Source organism: Ranitomeya imitator, chromosome 1 (assembly GCF_032444005.1).
Source record: "Ranitomeya imitator isolate aRanImi1 chromosome 1, aRanImi1.pri, whole genome shotgun sequence".
In the NCBI taxonomy this organism is placed as follows: Eukaryota; Metazoa; Chordata; class Amphibia; order Anura; family Dendrobatidae; genus Ranitomeya; species Ranitomeya imitator.
In genome coordinates, this window is record NC_091282.1 from 1,144,432,214 (window position 1) to 1,144,447,999 (window position 15,786).

General features: G+C 45.5%; 1 protein-coding gene across 4 annotated transcripts in view; it reads left to right on the top strand.

Moving 5' to 3' along the window:
• The window catches only part of PDS5A (PDS5 cohesin associated factor A), a 175,600-nt gene that overhangs the window by 86,914 nt on the left and 72,900 nt on the right, over positions 1 to 15,786 (top strand). For all 4 annotated transcript variants that reach the window (XM_069744574.1, XM_069744572.1, XM_069744575.1 and 1 more), the window contains exons 10-20: positions 936 to 1,030; positions 1,591 to 1,736; positions 1,863 to 2,014; positions 2,165 to 2,278; positions 9,738 to 9,819; positions 10,245 to 10,293; positions 10,487 to 10,626; positions 11,472 to 11,587; positions 11,781 to 11,886; positions 12,200 to 12,360; positions 14,608 to 14,731. In XM_069744574.1, coding sequence (XP_069600675.1) covers positions 936 to 1,030; positions 1,591 to 1,736; positions 1,863 to 2,014; positions 2,165 to 2,278; positions 9,738 to 9,819; positions 10,245 to 10,293; positions 10,487 to 10,626; positions 11,472 to 11,587; positions 11,781 to 11,886; positions 12,200 to 12,360; positions 14,608 to 14,731 — 1,285 coding nt within the window. The remainder of the gene's footprint in view (positions 1 to 935; positions 1,031 to 1,590; positions 1,737 to 1,862; positions 2,015 to 2,164; positions 2,279 to 9,737; positions 9,820 to 10,244; positions 10,294 to 10,486; positions 10,627 to 11,471; positions 11,588 to 11,780; positions 11,887 to 12,199; positions 12,361 to 14,607; positions 14,732 to 15,786) is intronic.

Below are 15,786 nucleotides of genomic sequence, written 5' to 3' on the forward strand. Positions count from 1 at the left end.
AGAAGAAATCTTCTAGCATCGTATTTGAGGAGTCTTGCAGAGATTCCCCTTGCCAGTCACGAGAGCTGTGAAATGTTGACATGTAGCCAGGTTGCCCGGCTTTCATAGTGCAGTGAGCTTGGTTAAGGTTGGTTAAGGTACCTTCACACTCAGCAACTTTACAACGAGAACGACAACGATCCGTGACGTTGCAGCGTCCTGGATAGCGATCTCGTTGTGTTTGACACGCAGCAGCGATCTGGATCCCGCTGTGCCATCGCTGGTCGGAGCTAGAAGTCCAGAACTTTATTTGGTCGTCAGGTCGGCGTGTATCGTCATGTTTGACAGCAAAAGCAACGATGCCAGCAACGTTTTACATGGAGCTAACAACCAGCGAGAACGATAAGTGAGTCGCCGTTACGTCACTGGATCGCTCCTGCATCGTTCTGGAGTTGCTGTGTTTGACGTCTCTACAACGACCTAAACAGCGACGCTCCAGCGATCGGCTCGTTGTCTATATCGCTGCAGCGTCGCTGAGTGTGACGGTACCTTAATAAATCATGTCATTTTTTTTCTTCACTGCAAGAAATATATTTTCCTGTCAAAATTACAATATAATCATTTAAAATGATAAAAAATTTAGAATCCTGAGTAGTTGATACCTTTTAGTGGCTGATGACAAATTGAAATATTTTCAGACCACTTGGGTCTCAGTTGGGCCCCCCTGAATTCTCCCGCCGGGCCCCATTTAACACACTATCTGATGATAAAGATATGTTTTTCATGTAATATATAATGTTAAGGATTTTTGTCTCCTTGGATATTGAGGTTTGCTCGTGTTACTGGTTATATATGAGACTTTGATCTCTTTCCTTCTCAGACCATTGTCAGTATTTCTTACAAATAAGAATAGTGCTTACCCCAAGATCTGACTTTCATATGTTTTTTCTTTTTAGCTTTAATGATATCCATGTACCAGTCAGACTGGAAAGTGTGAAATTTGCTAGTCACTGTTTAATGAACCATCCTGACCTGGCTAAAGATCTCACAGGTAAGTTGTGAACCATTGCTTAGTAATAAATAACAGTGGAAATGAAAAACGTATTAATATGTCATCAAGTGGCCAACTCACTGCAATCCTGTCGATCAACTCTCTGAAGGGACTATGGCGGTCTGGCAAATGGTTCATCCCCTTCATTGTCACCTGGTAGTGTATGTGCCTGGTATTTACAGATCAGTCCCATGTAATTGAATGGGACGTAGCTATAGAAAAGTGTAATCCTGGCCTCAGCCGCTACTAAAACTACCGAGCTGTACCTGGTTGACCATGAAGAGGATGCTGGGCTTTTTGTAGCGCTTACCAGTACAAAAGATCAGTATCTGGCCACCATGATTTAATACTGATGGTCTATACCAAGGAGGATTTATTTTTCCTTCTTAATTGGAATTGATATTTAGTATATTTCCTGCAATAGTAGCCATTGAAACCCTAAATTAAAATATAGGCCAAGTTTGCAGCCATGAGTGGAGTGGCCGGTAGCCTGGCACTAAAGTACCTGTCCTGTATATAAGTTTATACCTTTATTGTGTGTATTTTACTGGCATTTGCAGAGTTTCTGAAAGTTAGATCGCACGATCCTGAAGAAGCAATTCGGCATGATGTTATAGTGACGATTATTACAGCCGGGAAGAAGGATCTTTCTCTTGTCAATGATCAGCTGCTTGGGTTTGTACGAGAGAGAACATTGGACAAGAGGGTAAGAAAGAAAGCAGTTGACGTATACACAGTATTAATTTACCTGTACTCTCATTTTGACTGGCTTATTTCATAGCTGTCCATAAATATTATAATAAACCACACATTACCTCTTCTATCAATGCAGTGGAGAGTCAGGAAGGAAGCCATGATGGGCCTCGCTCAGCTGTACAAAAAGTACTGCCTGCACGCCGAAGCTGGGAAGGAAGTCGGCGAGAAAGTCAGCTGGATAAAGGATAAGCTTTTACATATATATTACCAAAACAGCATTGATGACAAGTTAGTATTTATTATTGTTGCTGTTTTTTTCTAAACTGTGATCGTTATTCCCAGCAAGTAGTTCTATTAACGTATATCTTGCAAGTTCTTACTTCAGACATTTTGTGCAAATAATCTACTCAATCATATATATCTTTTCTTTCCTGCTAGGTTACTTGTAGAGAAAATTTTTGCCCAGTATATAGTACCCCACAATCTTGAAACTGAAGAAAGAATGAAATGTCTGTATTATTTGTATGCAAGCCTGGATCCCAATGCTGTGAAGTGAGTACACAAAGTAGAGGTTAGATTAGTACTTTCATGTCTAAAATCATTCTTTTCTGGCTGGGGGGACGGTCAGCGTTCTCAGCTGTGTTACCGTATATACTCGTGTATAAGCCGAGTTTTTCATCACATTTTTTTGTGCTGAAAACGCCCCCTCGGCTTATACACGAGTCATTGTCCCAGAAAGACGGCGGAGGAGTGAGTCACAGAGGCAGGAACTGCGGCTATAACTGTACCCGCTGCTAAAGAGAAATGAATATTCACTGCGCTGGCAGTGAATATTAATTTCTCTTATAGCGCGCACAGTTACAGCCGCAGCCTTCGGCTTCCAGCACACATCCTACTTACCTTCCCTGCGCACCCTCGCTGCATCTCTTTCCGGTGTCTGTCCTCCGGCCGAGTGATCACATGTCCCCCGCTTATTAAGGTATTGAATATTAGGCGTGGAGTGAATATTCATTACTTTTAATGAGCGGGTACGCCTGTTCGCTCGGCCGGAAGACCTGCTGGCCTCAGAACGAGATGCAGCGAGGGCACGCAGTGAAGGTAAATAGGATGTGTTTTTTTGTTTGTTTTTTATAAAAACCATGCATACAAGGATAGGGGATGAGCCATGCATGCAGGGACCGGTAGCTGTGCATACAAGGATGGGGATGGGGAGCCATGCATACCAGGAAAGGGTTTGATTGGACAATGCTTACCCGGCTTATACTCGAGTCAATACGTTTTCCCAGTTTTCCGTGGCCAAATTAGGTGCCTCAACTTATACTTGGGTCAGCTTATACACGAGTATATACGGAACTTGGTTAATTGATTGTCTAAAGGGAATATACAGCGCCTCTCTCACTCAGCACTGGACCGCGGGAAGGGGGTAAGAGTTTTGTTTTTTTCTTTATCAATCTACAGCAGGGAACACGGATTTTTTTTTTTTTAAACCAGAAAATTTCTTCAGTAAGTAAAAATTCTGTAGTACTCATTATTTTCTGTCCTATCATTAGACGGGTATTCACTGTTTACACAGAATTTTTTGTTTCTCTATCGCTTCATTGGGGGACACAGGAACCATGGGATGTATGCTGCTGCCACTATTAGGCTGACACTATGCACAAAACAATTGAGCTCCTCCTCTGCAGTGTACACCCCATGGACTGGCATTCTGAAACTCATTTTAGTTTAGTGTCAGTAGGAGGTTGACAGGGGTCTTTCATTAGACCCTTATCTACCTCAATGTGCGTCGTTTTCTTTCAGGTTTTCCGGAGGGATACAGTGTGAATGGTCACAACTGTAATCCCACAAACAGACTGCGTACGACGTGTACTGCCACCCCATATTCTCATAGATCTGACAGCAGGACCAAGACCCCTAACACAGAAGCGTGTTTAGGAGATCTGGACTGGTCCTAGCTCAGTCTCCCCAGGGTTCTACCTCATCAGTAACTGCGTGGGATGAATAGAGGTGAGTATTTTATTAGCCCCTTTCCAGTTGAGATCACAGCAGTTCCACTGTGCTAGATGAGGGGCGCAGGGCTCGTTCAGGCTTGCACATCCCCCTCTGGTACATTGTTCCTCCAGGTACTTCTTCTGTACCTGGCACTATTCCGAGCTTAGTTTTTCTGCCAGCGGGCATATGGCGCGGGTAACCGCTGCGCAGCGCGGTGGCTCCTCTAGGAAGCCGCGTTGTTTGTTGTTCCACCGGCGTTCGCCGGTTTCTAATTTAGGCCCCGACTTCTGCCCACCCGGCTTTTCTCCCACCCATCTTTCACCCTCTCTCCCTGTTCTCGGCGAGCTTCGCCCACCGGCGCCATCTTTGTCCTCCCGGACCGCACGGTTAGCGCTGCCCTCTCCTCCCGGCCACATAGAGAGTGGGCTCACCTACTGTGCTGGGATCCTTCTTGGTCCCCCTGGGTTTTGCAGCTGGCTCCGCCTGCTCCTCCCAAACCCAGCAAAGTCTTCTTCCAGTGATTTTCTGCTTCCGGCTGCGATGGTTGACTCCGTCCCCTCTTCCGGCCTTGGAGAACGGGCTTTTGCTCCCCTCACGCCCACAGTGTGGCCCTGCATCTCCTGGCGGTCGCAATTTTCGGTGTGGGATCCGGCGCTGTTTCTTCTGCAGACCTGCTCTATCTTCGCAGTCCCTACAGCTGGGAAGCTACAGGACATCTGCCGTGAGTAGCTTTGCGCTGCAGACTGACACTCTGCTCTGCTCTCCTGTCCCCTAACCTTCTGGCATTTTCTTTAGGGGCGTGTTCATCATGTCTAACTCTAAGGGAGGTCGTTCTCATCCTGCTTCCTCCTCTACTTCCTCTGCCTTAGTCAAACACTTTGTGTGTTCGTCCTGTAATTGCAGGCTTCCCTCAGGTCAGTCCTCTCCCCTCTGTCAGGTCTGCAGGAATCCTGGCTGCGTCCTGCGCCCAGGAACCCCCTGCTGCTCCGCTTGAGAGCGACGACTCTACCCCAGGTTGTGCTTCCTCTCTGTCACAATCGGTAGCAGATCTGACAAGGGTGTCTCAGACCCTGGTGTCCATACATTATTTGCCCCTGCAGACGTCCGCTATTGCCAGCGGGTCGCAGGAAGCTCCATCCGAGCCTACCAATTTAGGCCGCAAAAGATTCAGACAGGAACGCTGGTCGGAGTCCTCTTCCCGTTCCATCTCGCCCCTCGGCCCATCTCTGCGGTCCGCTGCTTCCCTGTCTCTCCGCCCCCCCGCCATATCCCCCCTCTCCCCCCCCCCGAGTCACACGAGGCGTTCTCAGATGTGCCTTCGGAGGATGTTTTGGAGCTGGATTCGAACCAAATCGCTAGCACGCGGGATATGGTTCAGAGCCTCATTGGAACGATAAACCAGACAGGATTCCTTTACGAAACCCGCAGATCAGGTGGTTTCGTTTAGACGGTCTAAACCACCTTCCAAGGTTTTTGCCCTGACCAGAGAAAGAGAGTATCTGAACAGATGCTTTCAAAGAGGAAAGCGCCTCGGTGTATTAGATTTTTTTCTCCGGAACTCACCGCCAACTGGACTACTTCTCCATCAGTGGATCCGCCAGTCTCTAGACTGTCCACCAACACGGTCCTTCCGCTGTCTGGCGGAGCATCCCTGAAAGATTCTAATTATAGAATCCTTTGCGAAGTTAGCCTTCAAGGCGGCTTGCGTCCACTCTTTGTCCGGCCTTTGCTTCCACTTGGGTTGCAAAGTCTATAACAAAATGGGCCAAACAACTCCGTCGGGACATTCTTGCAGGGGCTCCGCCAGATCAGCTGGCGGAACTTGCCACCCAGATTTCTCACGCAGGGGATTATTTGGTTTCCGCCTCCCTGGATGCCGCGTCTTGTTCAGCTCAGGCGTCCAGTAATGTCATTGCCATCCGTCGTACCGTTAGGCTCAAGTCCTGGCAGGCGGACTTCTCATCAAAGTAGTCTCTTACCAGCCTGCCTTTTCAGGGATCGCGTCTTTTCGGTTTTAAGCTGAACCAAATTATTAAGGACACCATCGGGGGCATGAGTTCCTTGCTTCCCCAGTCCAAACCTCGCCGGCCTATTCCTCAGCAACAGTTTTTGTTCTTTCGGCCCTTTCGTCGTTTTTTGGCAACAGACTCCTTTTCCCGACAGCAGAGGCCACAGGTGCATCAAGATAGGAAAAAGGTATCCTTTTAGGCCTACTCCTTCCTGGCGCTCCCGCTACTCCTAAGGTAGATCCACCAGGCCTAGACCTGGAAGATCAACCTCGGCATGACTCAAGACGAGACCCCTGCTCATCTCCCAAGCTGGGCGGCCATCTCCTTTTTTTCAGAGACGTTTGGATCACCTCAGTGGAAGACGCCTGGGTCAGGGAAGTTGCATCCTCAGGATACAAAATAGAATTCATTTCTCGGCCCCGGGACTGGTTCTTTGAATCCCACCCTCAAAGAGACTCCGCTCTGGTTCTGGGTTTTTTTGCGTCTATCAATTCAGGGGTAATCATTCAAGAAAGAGAACGGTTCACAGGTTTTTTTTTCGAACCTGTTTGTGGTGCCGAAAAAAGATGGCAAGGTTTGTCCCATTTTGGACCTCAAGTTACTGAACAAAGGGGTTCGTCTGCGACATTTCATAATGGAATCCCTTCGTTAAGTAATCGCTTCCATGGAGGCACAGGAATTTCTGTGCTCCATAGACATACAGGATGCTTACCTTCACGTCCCTATTTTCCCGGGACATCACAAATTCCTGCGTTTCGCAGTACATCAGGATCATTTCCAGTTTGTTGCCTTGCCATTCGGTCTCACAACCGCTCCTAGGGTTTTCGCAAAAATCATGGCAGCGTTGATAGCCATTTTGAGGATCAGAGGTCTGGTGCTCTTTCCGTACCTCAACGAAATTCTCTTCAAGGCCCCGTCCTTTTCTCAGACTCGCGAAAGACTGACCATCATTCTCAACACCCTATCCTTTTTCGGGTGGCTTGTCAACCGGAAGAAGTTCTGCCCTGTTCCTTCTCAAAGAGAAGAGAGTCATTCTCCGTCGGGAAGTTCATCTGCTCCAGGGCCCCCGGCTTCCATCCTTCCAATCGGCCATGAAGGTCCTGGGGAGGATGGTAGCAACGTTGGAAGCAATTCCCTCCGCCCAATTTCAATCAAGACCTCTTCAGCAGGCAATTCTTTCACAGTGGAACAAGTCTGTCTTTTCTCTGGATCGTCCGATTCGGCTTTCGTCCTGGGTCAAACAGTCCCTCAATTAGTGGCTGACGTCACCCCTCATATTCCAGGGCAGGTCCTTCCAGTTCACTGGCAGGTGGTGACGACGGATGCCAGTCTCCTCGGTTGGGGGGGCGGTGTTTCGTCACCTGCCTGTTCAGGGTCGCTGGTCGGAGCAGGAGTCTTCTCTGCCGATCAACGTCCTCGAGATACGGGCCATCTTTCTGTCTCTCCTTCACTGGGAAAGGTTTCTCAGTGGTCTACCAATCCGAATTCAGTTGGACAGTGCCACAGCAGTAGCATATGTCAACCACCGGGGGGGGACTAGGTGTTTCCTGGCTTTGGCCGAGGTATCCAAGATCCTCCCTTGGGCAGAGGCGACGGTTCCGGTGATATCCGCGGTGCACATTCCCGGCATGGACAATTGGGCCGCCGATTTTCTCAGCCGTGAGGGCCTCGCGGCAGGGGGAATGGTCCATGCATCAGGAGGTCTTCCGTCAGATTTGCCTTCGATGGAGGACTCCGGATGTGGACCTCATGGCGTCCTGACTGAACAGGAAGGTCCTGCGATCCTCTCGTGGTGGGTGCTGATGCTCTGGCCATTCCTTGGTCTCAGTTCATGCTCCCCTATCTATTTCCACCCCGTCCCCTGCTTCCCAAGCTGTTGAAAAAGATCAAGGCGGAAGGGGTGCCGGTCATTCTGATCGCACCGGATTGGCCCAGAAGATCTTGGTTTGCAGAGATAGTCAACCTTCTCGCGGACGCTCTCTGGCGGCTTCCAGACAGACTCGATCTGCTGTCTCAGGGCCCGATCTGCCACCTTGGTCCCACAGTTTGATGGCGTGGCTGTTGAGACCGCGGTTCTAAAAGCGTCCGGATTTTCAGATCCGGTGATTCACACTATGATCCAGGCTAGGAAGCCGTCGTCCTCCAGGATCTACTATCGAACCTGGAGGGCCTATTTCCTCTGGTGTGAGTCCAATCACGTCCCACCTATGTCTTTTTCTCTTCCTTCTATTTTGGCCTTCCTCCAGGCAGGACTGGATGCGGGTCTTGCCCTTAGTTCCCTAAAGGGTCAAGTTTCAGCACTTTCCATCCTTTTCCAGAAGATGTTAAAACCCCGACCACATGTCAAGACCTTCCTTCAGGGAGTAGCGCATGCTTCTCTCCCGTACAGGGCTCCTGTGGATCTATGGGATCTCAATCTTGTTCTAGAGGTCCTGAAGGGTTCCCCCTTTGAGCCTCTCAGGGTAGTTTCCCTGTCAGTTCTATCTTGGAAGGTGGCCTTTCTTGTGGCCATCACTTCTATCCGGTGCGTTTCGGAGTTGGCGGCCCTTTCTTGTCGACCTCCTTTCTTGGTTATCTACCAGGACAAGCTGGTCCTGAGGCCTCCGCCTTTCTTCCTTCCTAAGGTGATATCCACCTTCCACCTCAATGAGGTCATCGTCCTACCTTCTTTTTGCCCAGCTCCGACTCATCCCCTGCAGCGTTCTTTGAACAAGCAGCTAGACCTGGTCAGGACGCTGAGGGTCTACCTGGCTAGAACGGCTTCTTTTCGGAAGACGGACTCTCTTTTCGTCATTCCTGATGGCAGGCGTAGAGGCCTACCGGCTTCCAAGGCGACTATTGCTCGCTGGATCAGAACAGCAATTTTGGATGCTTACCGGGTCAAGAACAGTGTGTCCCCTCCTGGGGTTAAGGCTCACTCTACCCGGGCAGTTGACGCCTCCTGGGCTGTGCACCACAGGGCTTCCGCCCTACAGCTTTGCAAAGCGGCAACCTGTCTTCCATCCACACGTTCGCCAAATTTTACAAGGTCCATTCCTACGCTTCGGCGGACATCAGCCTATGCAGAACGATCTTGCAGGCGGCATTGGTGAGTCCTCCGACCTGATGGAAGTCTGTTTTCCCTCCCAGGGAAGGGACATCCCTGCTTTGGGACATCCCATAGTTCCTGTGTCCCCCCCCCAATGAAGCGTTAGAGAAAACAGGATTTTTGTTGCTTATCATAAAATCTGTTTCTCTGAGCCTTCATTGGGGGATTCAGCACTGTCCAATGTTGATCAGTTCCTTGGTGTTCTGTGTTCTATGTTTGGTTCTTTTATGTTCCATGTTAACAGCGCAAATATCTGTGTTCTTCCGGCTTTGTTTTCTCCTACTGCTTTCTCACTAACTGAGTTTCAGAATGCCAGTCGGTGGGGTATACACTGCAGAGGAGGAGTTACCTTTTTTTTTTGTGCATAGTGTCAGCCTCCTACAGCAGCAGCATACACCCTATGGTTCCTGTGTCCCCCAATGAAGGCTCCGAGAAACAGATTTTACGGTAAGCAACCAAAAATCCTGGTTGTTTTTTGTGTAGTACTGCTTTCCAGATTTATATTTGTATTCCACAGCAGTGTGCAGAGTTCCCAGCAGAGTAAAGAGTACCTTTCATTTGTAGACCTTTTGATCTCTCAAAACACCACTCTGAAAGGCGCAAGTCCATCATCGGCTGCATGTACAGAGCTATAGACTGCCTGAAACGTAAGTCTGTATCCAGTGATTGCTCTGCGTATTGTGGTGCTGGACCCACAGTGACCTTCAAGTCTGTACGCTGCTCTCCGTGTGCAGATCATGCATTCACCGCACATTACACAGTGGGGTTTTGAACGATCAGTGGGGTCTCGGGCGACGGACGCCCACCAAACCCTTGTAACTTATTGAAACTTTTTGTTAATCGTTTCTGTGATTCTAGAGGAGTATTTAAAAGGATAAATGGGGTCAGACGATCCTTCTAATGTGTTTTTTGTTTTTTTCAGGGCACTGAATGAAATGTGGAAATGTCAGAACATGCTAAGGAGCCACGTCCGGGAGTTATTAGATTTGCACAAGCTGCCAACAGTAAGCTTGCCTTATAACATGCCTTGTGATTTTTGTTTCTAAACTGGTGCTTCTGTTACAAGTGTCAGACGTACTACAAGATGCATTTGGCTGCTGCTGTGTACTAGAGTTGAGCAAATATGTTCCAAAATGATCGTTGAATCTGAATTTGCCATATTCGTGCTATATTGGTACCCTTTTCATGCCGATTTTATGTTTGACAATTGTTTTTGAATGTATTCCCTCATTTCTTCTCCCATTGACTAGAATGGCATTCGGCTGTGTTCAGAGAATATTGTAAATATAATATTTGCTGCCGATTGCAATCCAAACCGAATATTGAAAAATTCGCTCAACTCTGTCTACCTTTTGTATGACCAGTGTGTGTTTGTCACATTTTATTGTATCATTGTTCTTAATGTGTATTCTCTTATTTCTATTTTCAGTCAGAAGCAAACAGTACAGCCATGTTCGGAAAATTAATGACAATAGCAAGTGAGTAATTCTCACCAAGGCAGTGTCGCCTACAGAGGGTCCAGTTTTGGATGCCAATCGGAAAGTTAAAAAGCTGGAAATTTGCTGCAGCTTGTATTCCATTTTGCTGTTCATTTATAAGGAATGTTTCGCTACATGTCTTATCCTTATGTTCAGATTACGTTTTTTATTTGCTTTCTTACCTATTTTCTAGAAAATTTACCTGATCCTGGAAAAGCACAAGATTTTGTCAAAAAGTTCAATCAGGTTTTAGGTGATGACGAGAAACTTCGGTCTCAACTGGAGTTGCTTATAAGCCCGACGTGCTCGTGTAAACAGGCGGATATCTGTGTGGTAAGAAGGCTGAGATTTTAGAAATTAAGTTTAAAGGGTTGTTAAAAAAATAAAAAGCTAGTCAATAATTTGCTGAATGTTAGGGGTCTGATCTCTGGGATCCCCAGTGTGCCTGAAAATGGGGCTCTGCATCCCTGTCTTGAATGTTTTGGCATACGCTCCATTTATTGGCTATGGGACTGCCGGAGAAAATCGAGAACTGTGTGTCTGACGGGTATGGGATCACTTGCTTTTTTGTTGATCATTTTTTAAATGCATAGTACATAACTCATAAAAGTACTGGTCTGTTGAACATAAGGCTACGTTCACATTAGCATTGCGCGCCGCTGCGTCGGCGAGGCAACGCACGCAAAAACGCGTGCAAACGCACGCAAAAACGCTGCGTTTTGCGACGCGTGCGGCGTTTTTTGACGAAAATCGGACGCAAGAAAATGCAACTTGTTGCATTTTCATGCGTCCGACGCTAGCGTCAAAAACGACGCACGTGTCGGAAAACAACGCGAAAAACGCATGCGTCCCCCATGTTAAACATAGGGGCGCATGACGCGTGTGTCGCCGCTGCGTTTCCCGACGCAGCGTCGGGAAACGCTAATGTGAACGTAGCCTAATGGGGGATTGTTTTCATGCCCATATTGAAAAAGTTAATGTCCGGCTTCAGTTTTAATCATATGTAGTTCAGGACCCACCGCAACATGTTCATCTGAAAGTGGCCTAAAGGCTGCTTTCAGATGCCAGTGATGTGGGCACATTCACTTCTGTTTTGGGCTATAATAAAATAAATCTCAACAGTATCCTATTGTAGTGGCTAATCGAATTCTTTTATTTATTTATTTATTTTTTTAAAGCGAGAAATTGCCAGAAAACTAGCTAACCCTAAGCAACCAACTAATCCATTCTTGGAAATGGTGAAATTTCTCCTGGAAAGAATAGCTCCTGTGCATATAGATTCAGAAGCGATCAGGTATTTATAACTTGTTTGTTTGACGTACCTTTGGATTACCATTTAGATCAGCTCAGTAATTCTAGCAGATAAGTTTGTATTGCTTCTGCAGCACCTAATAGTCCAGTTTTAGTGCGACCGATAAATCATCAGGACCTTCTTAAATGGAGCAAAAGCCTCTATTTAAAGATTTGCAACTCATTTTATTTTCCAGTGCATTAGTAAAGTTGATGAACAAATCCATTGAAGGTACTGTAGATGATGAAGAGGAAGGTGTGAGTCCCGATTCTGCAATTCGAGCAGGACTGGAACTGCTTAAGGTATTTTTTTATTTTATTTTTTTTTTTAACTCCAGTATGAGAATATATTGGAAGTGTTGTATTTGACCACTGCATGTGACGCTCGCCCTTTTGCAATTGATTTTGTGTGTGTGTGTGTGTGTCGCTAGTTGTGGTAGAATGTAATAGGTGGGCAATGATAACATGATTGTTTTTTTGTTTTGTTTTTTGTGGATTGTGTGGAGTTACGCATGTGTCTCTAGTAATGGATTAGCCACTGATGCTACTCATAGAGGTAATATTAGGCCAATTGTAAAAATGAACTAAATTAATGGACTTGTGTGGTTACTTATAGGTACTGTCCTTTACACATCCAACTGCTTTCCACTCAGCAGAGACGTACGAGTCTTTCCTACAGTGCCTTCGTATGGATGATGACAAGGTAGCCGAAGCAGCCATCCAGATATTTCGCAACACAGGGCATAAAATAGAAACAGATTTGCCACAGATTCGATCGTAAGTCATTTTAAAGAATGAAATATAATTTTGTATTTCTCTTATTGCTTCATTAAGGGACGCAAAGGCCATCGGTGTGTGTATAAACCCTGAGGGGAATTTATAAATCCTATGTCTTTATATATACAGCAAGCTCAGGAGCTGAGCCCTCTCCATAGAACCCCATACAAGTGCTGGCTTCATTATGTGGCTGACACCCAAGACTAGCTGATGCGACCATAACCTAGCTCAGATCGCATCAGTGTAACTTCTTAAACGCCACAATTATCTGCAGTGAAGAAGTATTTAAAATGACCACTATGAGTTTTGAGCCTATTTTACACCTACCTCCCCCCAATCCCAATTCCTCTCCCTCAAGCTATGTGATCATGAGCTGTAATGGCAGCCAGTGCCTTCTGAAGGCCTCAGTGTCTGCCATGGTCATCTTCCTATGAAGTCCAGCCGAGGACCACAAACTTAACAATGCACGTCAGTAATATGGTATACTACAGTATTCCAGTGTACTGTATTGGCGATCATAGTTCAGTTCACCTAAGGAAACTAACTAAAGGTGCAAAGATATGTAAAAATATATTTGTTACGAATACCTTCTCCGTGGTGTCACCTATTCGTCACGTGCCCACTCTCACACGTGATTTGGGGTTGTGCCTGCAAGGGTTAATCTATCTCCCCACTCTCAGTCCAGCATTCAACCTCTGTCCTATGCTGTAATGGGAGCATAAATCACACACCGACCCAGGCCACACACCGACCCAGGCCACACACCCGCTCATACACGCTGCCACTACTCATCGAATACACGGGCGATGAGTCCCGGAACTAATGATACTAATAATGTCTATCACTCATAAGGCTCACACACCTTAGGCTATGGATTCTTTTAGAACATTCAAGGTTCAACTTGTTAAAGTTTTATACTTTAATAACAAAAGGTTCAATGCTTACAATAAGAAAAAGGTATAAAAATATGATAATAAAAAGACATACAACTTATGCAAAACAGTATCAAAATAAACAGGAGAAATTTACAGAAATTATCTAACTGGTAGTTGCTTTCTGCTCCCTGCTTTTTGATTGGCCACGGCCGCACTACTAATGAATATATTATTTTCTCTTGTGAAAAGGTTCTCAGGAATAGATACCCTCAGGCCGCAATTAGCATCTCCCCTCCAAGACCTAGGAGGTGCCAAATGTTACTTTTCTTCTTGGCCCTAGCTAGACCTCCTGGTGAGATATGGAGACGCAATTTCTACTAGTCCCAAGGAAGTACCTATTAACACCTAGGTGCGACTTGCCTTCAGGACAGATGTTACATTATCACTAGTCACACATATAACCCTAGACATATGTCACTACACACATATAGATATATATACACATATTTCACCACAATATTTATTTAATATAAAAGCTTAAATCTGCCCACTTTTTCCCCAAAATTAAGCTTTTTTGCAACATATGACTGGTTCATGGCTGATGTCGGGGCCCTTCTACTTTCCGGGGGAATCTTAGTTTTTCCCCTACCTTGGTGATTTTCTCTCTTGTCCCATCTTGATCATGCCTGCTAAACCCATGGGTTCTCGAATCTCATTTTCAGATCGAACATAGCCTAGATCCTCTTCTGGTATTTTGAAGTGTTTTCCCTCAGTACATAGCCCCATGCTGTTGGTGCCAACAGAATCTCTTCTGCTGTGCAAGCATTGGATCTCTGAACTATTCTGCCGTCACTTCTGCACAGGCGAGGTAGAATATCAGACGATCCAGTGTAGGCTTACAGCCAGCTGTGGTTCTGCCTGCTGTCTCGTGGCCTATTTTTCTATTTGCGATATACATTTAATTTCCCACCCAGCAGAACTGCTTTAAGACTTCCAATGGTTCCTATGTCCCCAATGAAGGAAACGAGTAAAGGAGATATTTAGAAGAGATAAGTGTGTGCAGAACGGATGCATGCGGAATCCCACAATCTAATAGCTCAGGCCCAACTTTTCCTAGAAAGTTGAGCCCTATTGGGGGCACTATGGTTCCATCTTTGCACATTTAACAATTTATATTTAGTGAAATCACCATTCTAGGACTGCTCACTGTGTGCGGGTTTGCACAATAGTGTTAGGTCCACCTGCAGTGTGGAGCTTACTGATTTGTAGAACACTTGTCTTAAGATTGTTTGACACGATTTTTCAGTCTTACATTTTGGGGTTTCTTACGTTCAAACTGCAATATTAATTTGCTAAATTTATGGTTTAATAGGACGCTTATTCCAATTTTGCATCAGAAGGCAAAGAGGGGAACGCCTCATCAAGCAAAGCAGGCTGTACACTGCATCCATTCTATATTCTCCAACAAAGAAGTGCAACTGGCTCAGATCTTTGAGGTATATTATTTTTATGTTCAAAATGGTTAATTACAAGTAAAGCTGTGCAAAAAATGTTTTGTTTTTTTTTGTTTTTTTTATAAAGTGAATGTTTGATATTCTGCATGTTCAAAGCTTTCAGATTTAAATGGAAAGTGTACTTAGTACTATAGTCAAATTAACACTTTCTCTGTCAAAAAGCATAATGGCATCATATTAAGGAAACATTCCCAAAAAATGTTTAATTTCCTAAACCTGCCTAAATGTGTTGAGTAATGTCAGTGAAATAAAATACTCGCCGATCAGTCTTCCCCAGGTTTCAGTGCTGCACCAATCATCTTGTTGCTCATGTGACTTACATTCCGACTTGCTGGATCACACAGGGATTTATGTGTGAACGCTGTCACTTTTACAATGTAAGTCTATGGAACAACACCGTGAAGCTACAGAGGGTTACATTGTAAAAGCGACTTCCAGTTCTCTTTTAAACCCTTTGTGATCCAGCGAGTTGTAACTTTAGTCACTTGAGAAATGAGAGGAGCGATGCTGGAAAACCGGCGAAGACTGCAATCGGCAAATATTCTGTTGCATTACACAACACACAGGTTTATCAAATAAAACCTTTCTTGGGAGTGCTTCTCTAAAATTTTCAACACGTTTATTATTCTTTGGGCATTGTTTGGGGGCATTTCATGAGGTTCAAAGTCGAAGCACAGCATCAAGTTTTGAGTCATAAGGAATCACAGCCTATTACCGTCATCTATATTCCAGATATAGCAGACATTTTTTCATTTGTGTTTTCTATTTTTTTCTTGTTCTGTTGAATATTTTGCTTATTTTTTTCTCTCTGATATATGATGCTGAACTTGTATGGTATCCAGGGTGTAAACGTATATATCACCCATGCAAACGAGCTCTCATAAGACCGAGCAGAGCATTTATTTATGAGAAGGTAATGAGGGATTGGCCTCAGCTTTTTCGGGCTCTTTTGTGCATTGGCCCAATTTAAAATGAGAGACACTATATGTGATACCTGATATAGCAGAACATCTTTTCATTTGTGTTTTATTACTTTT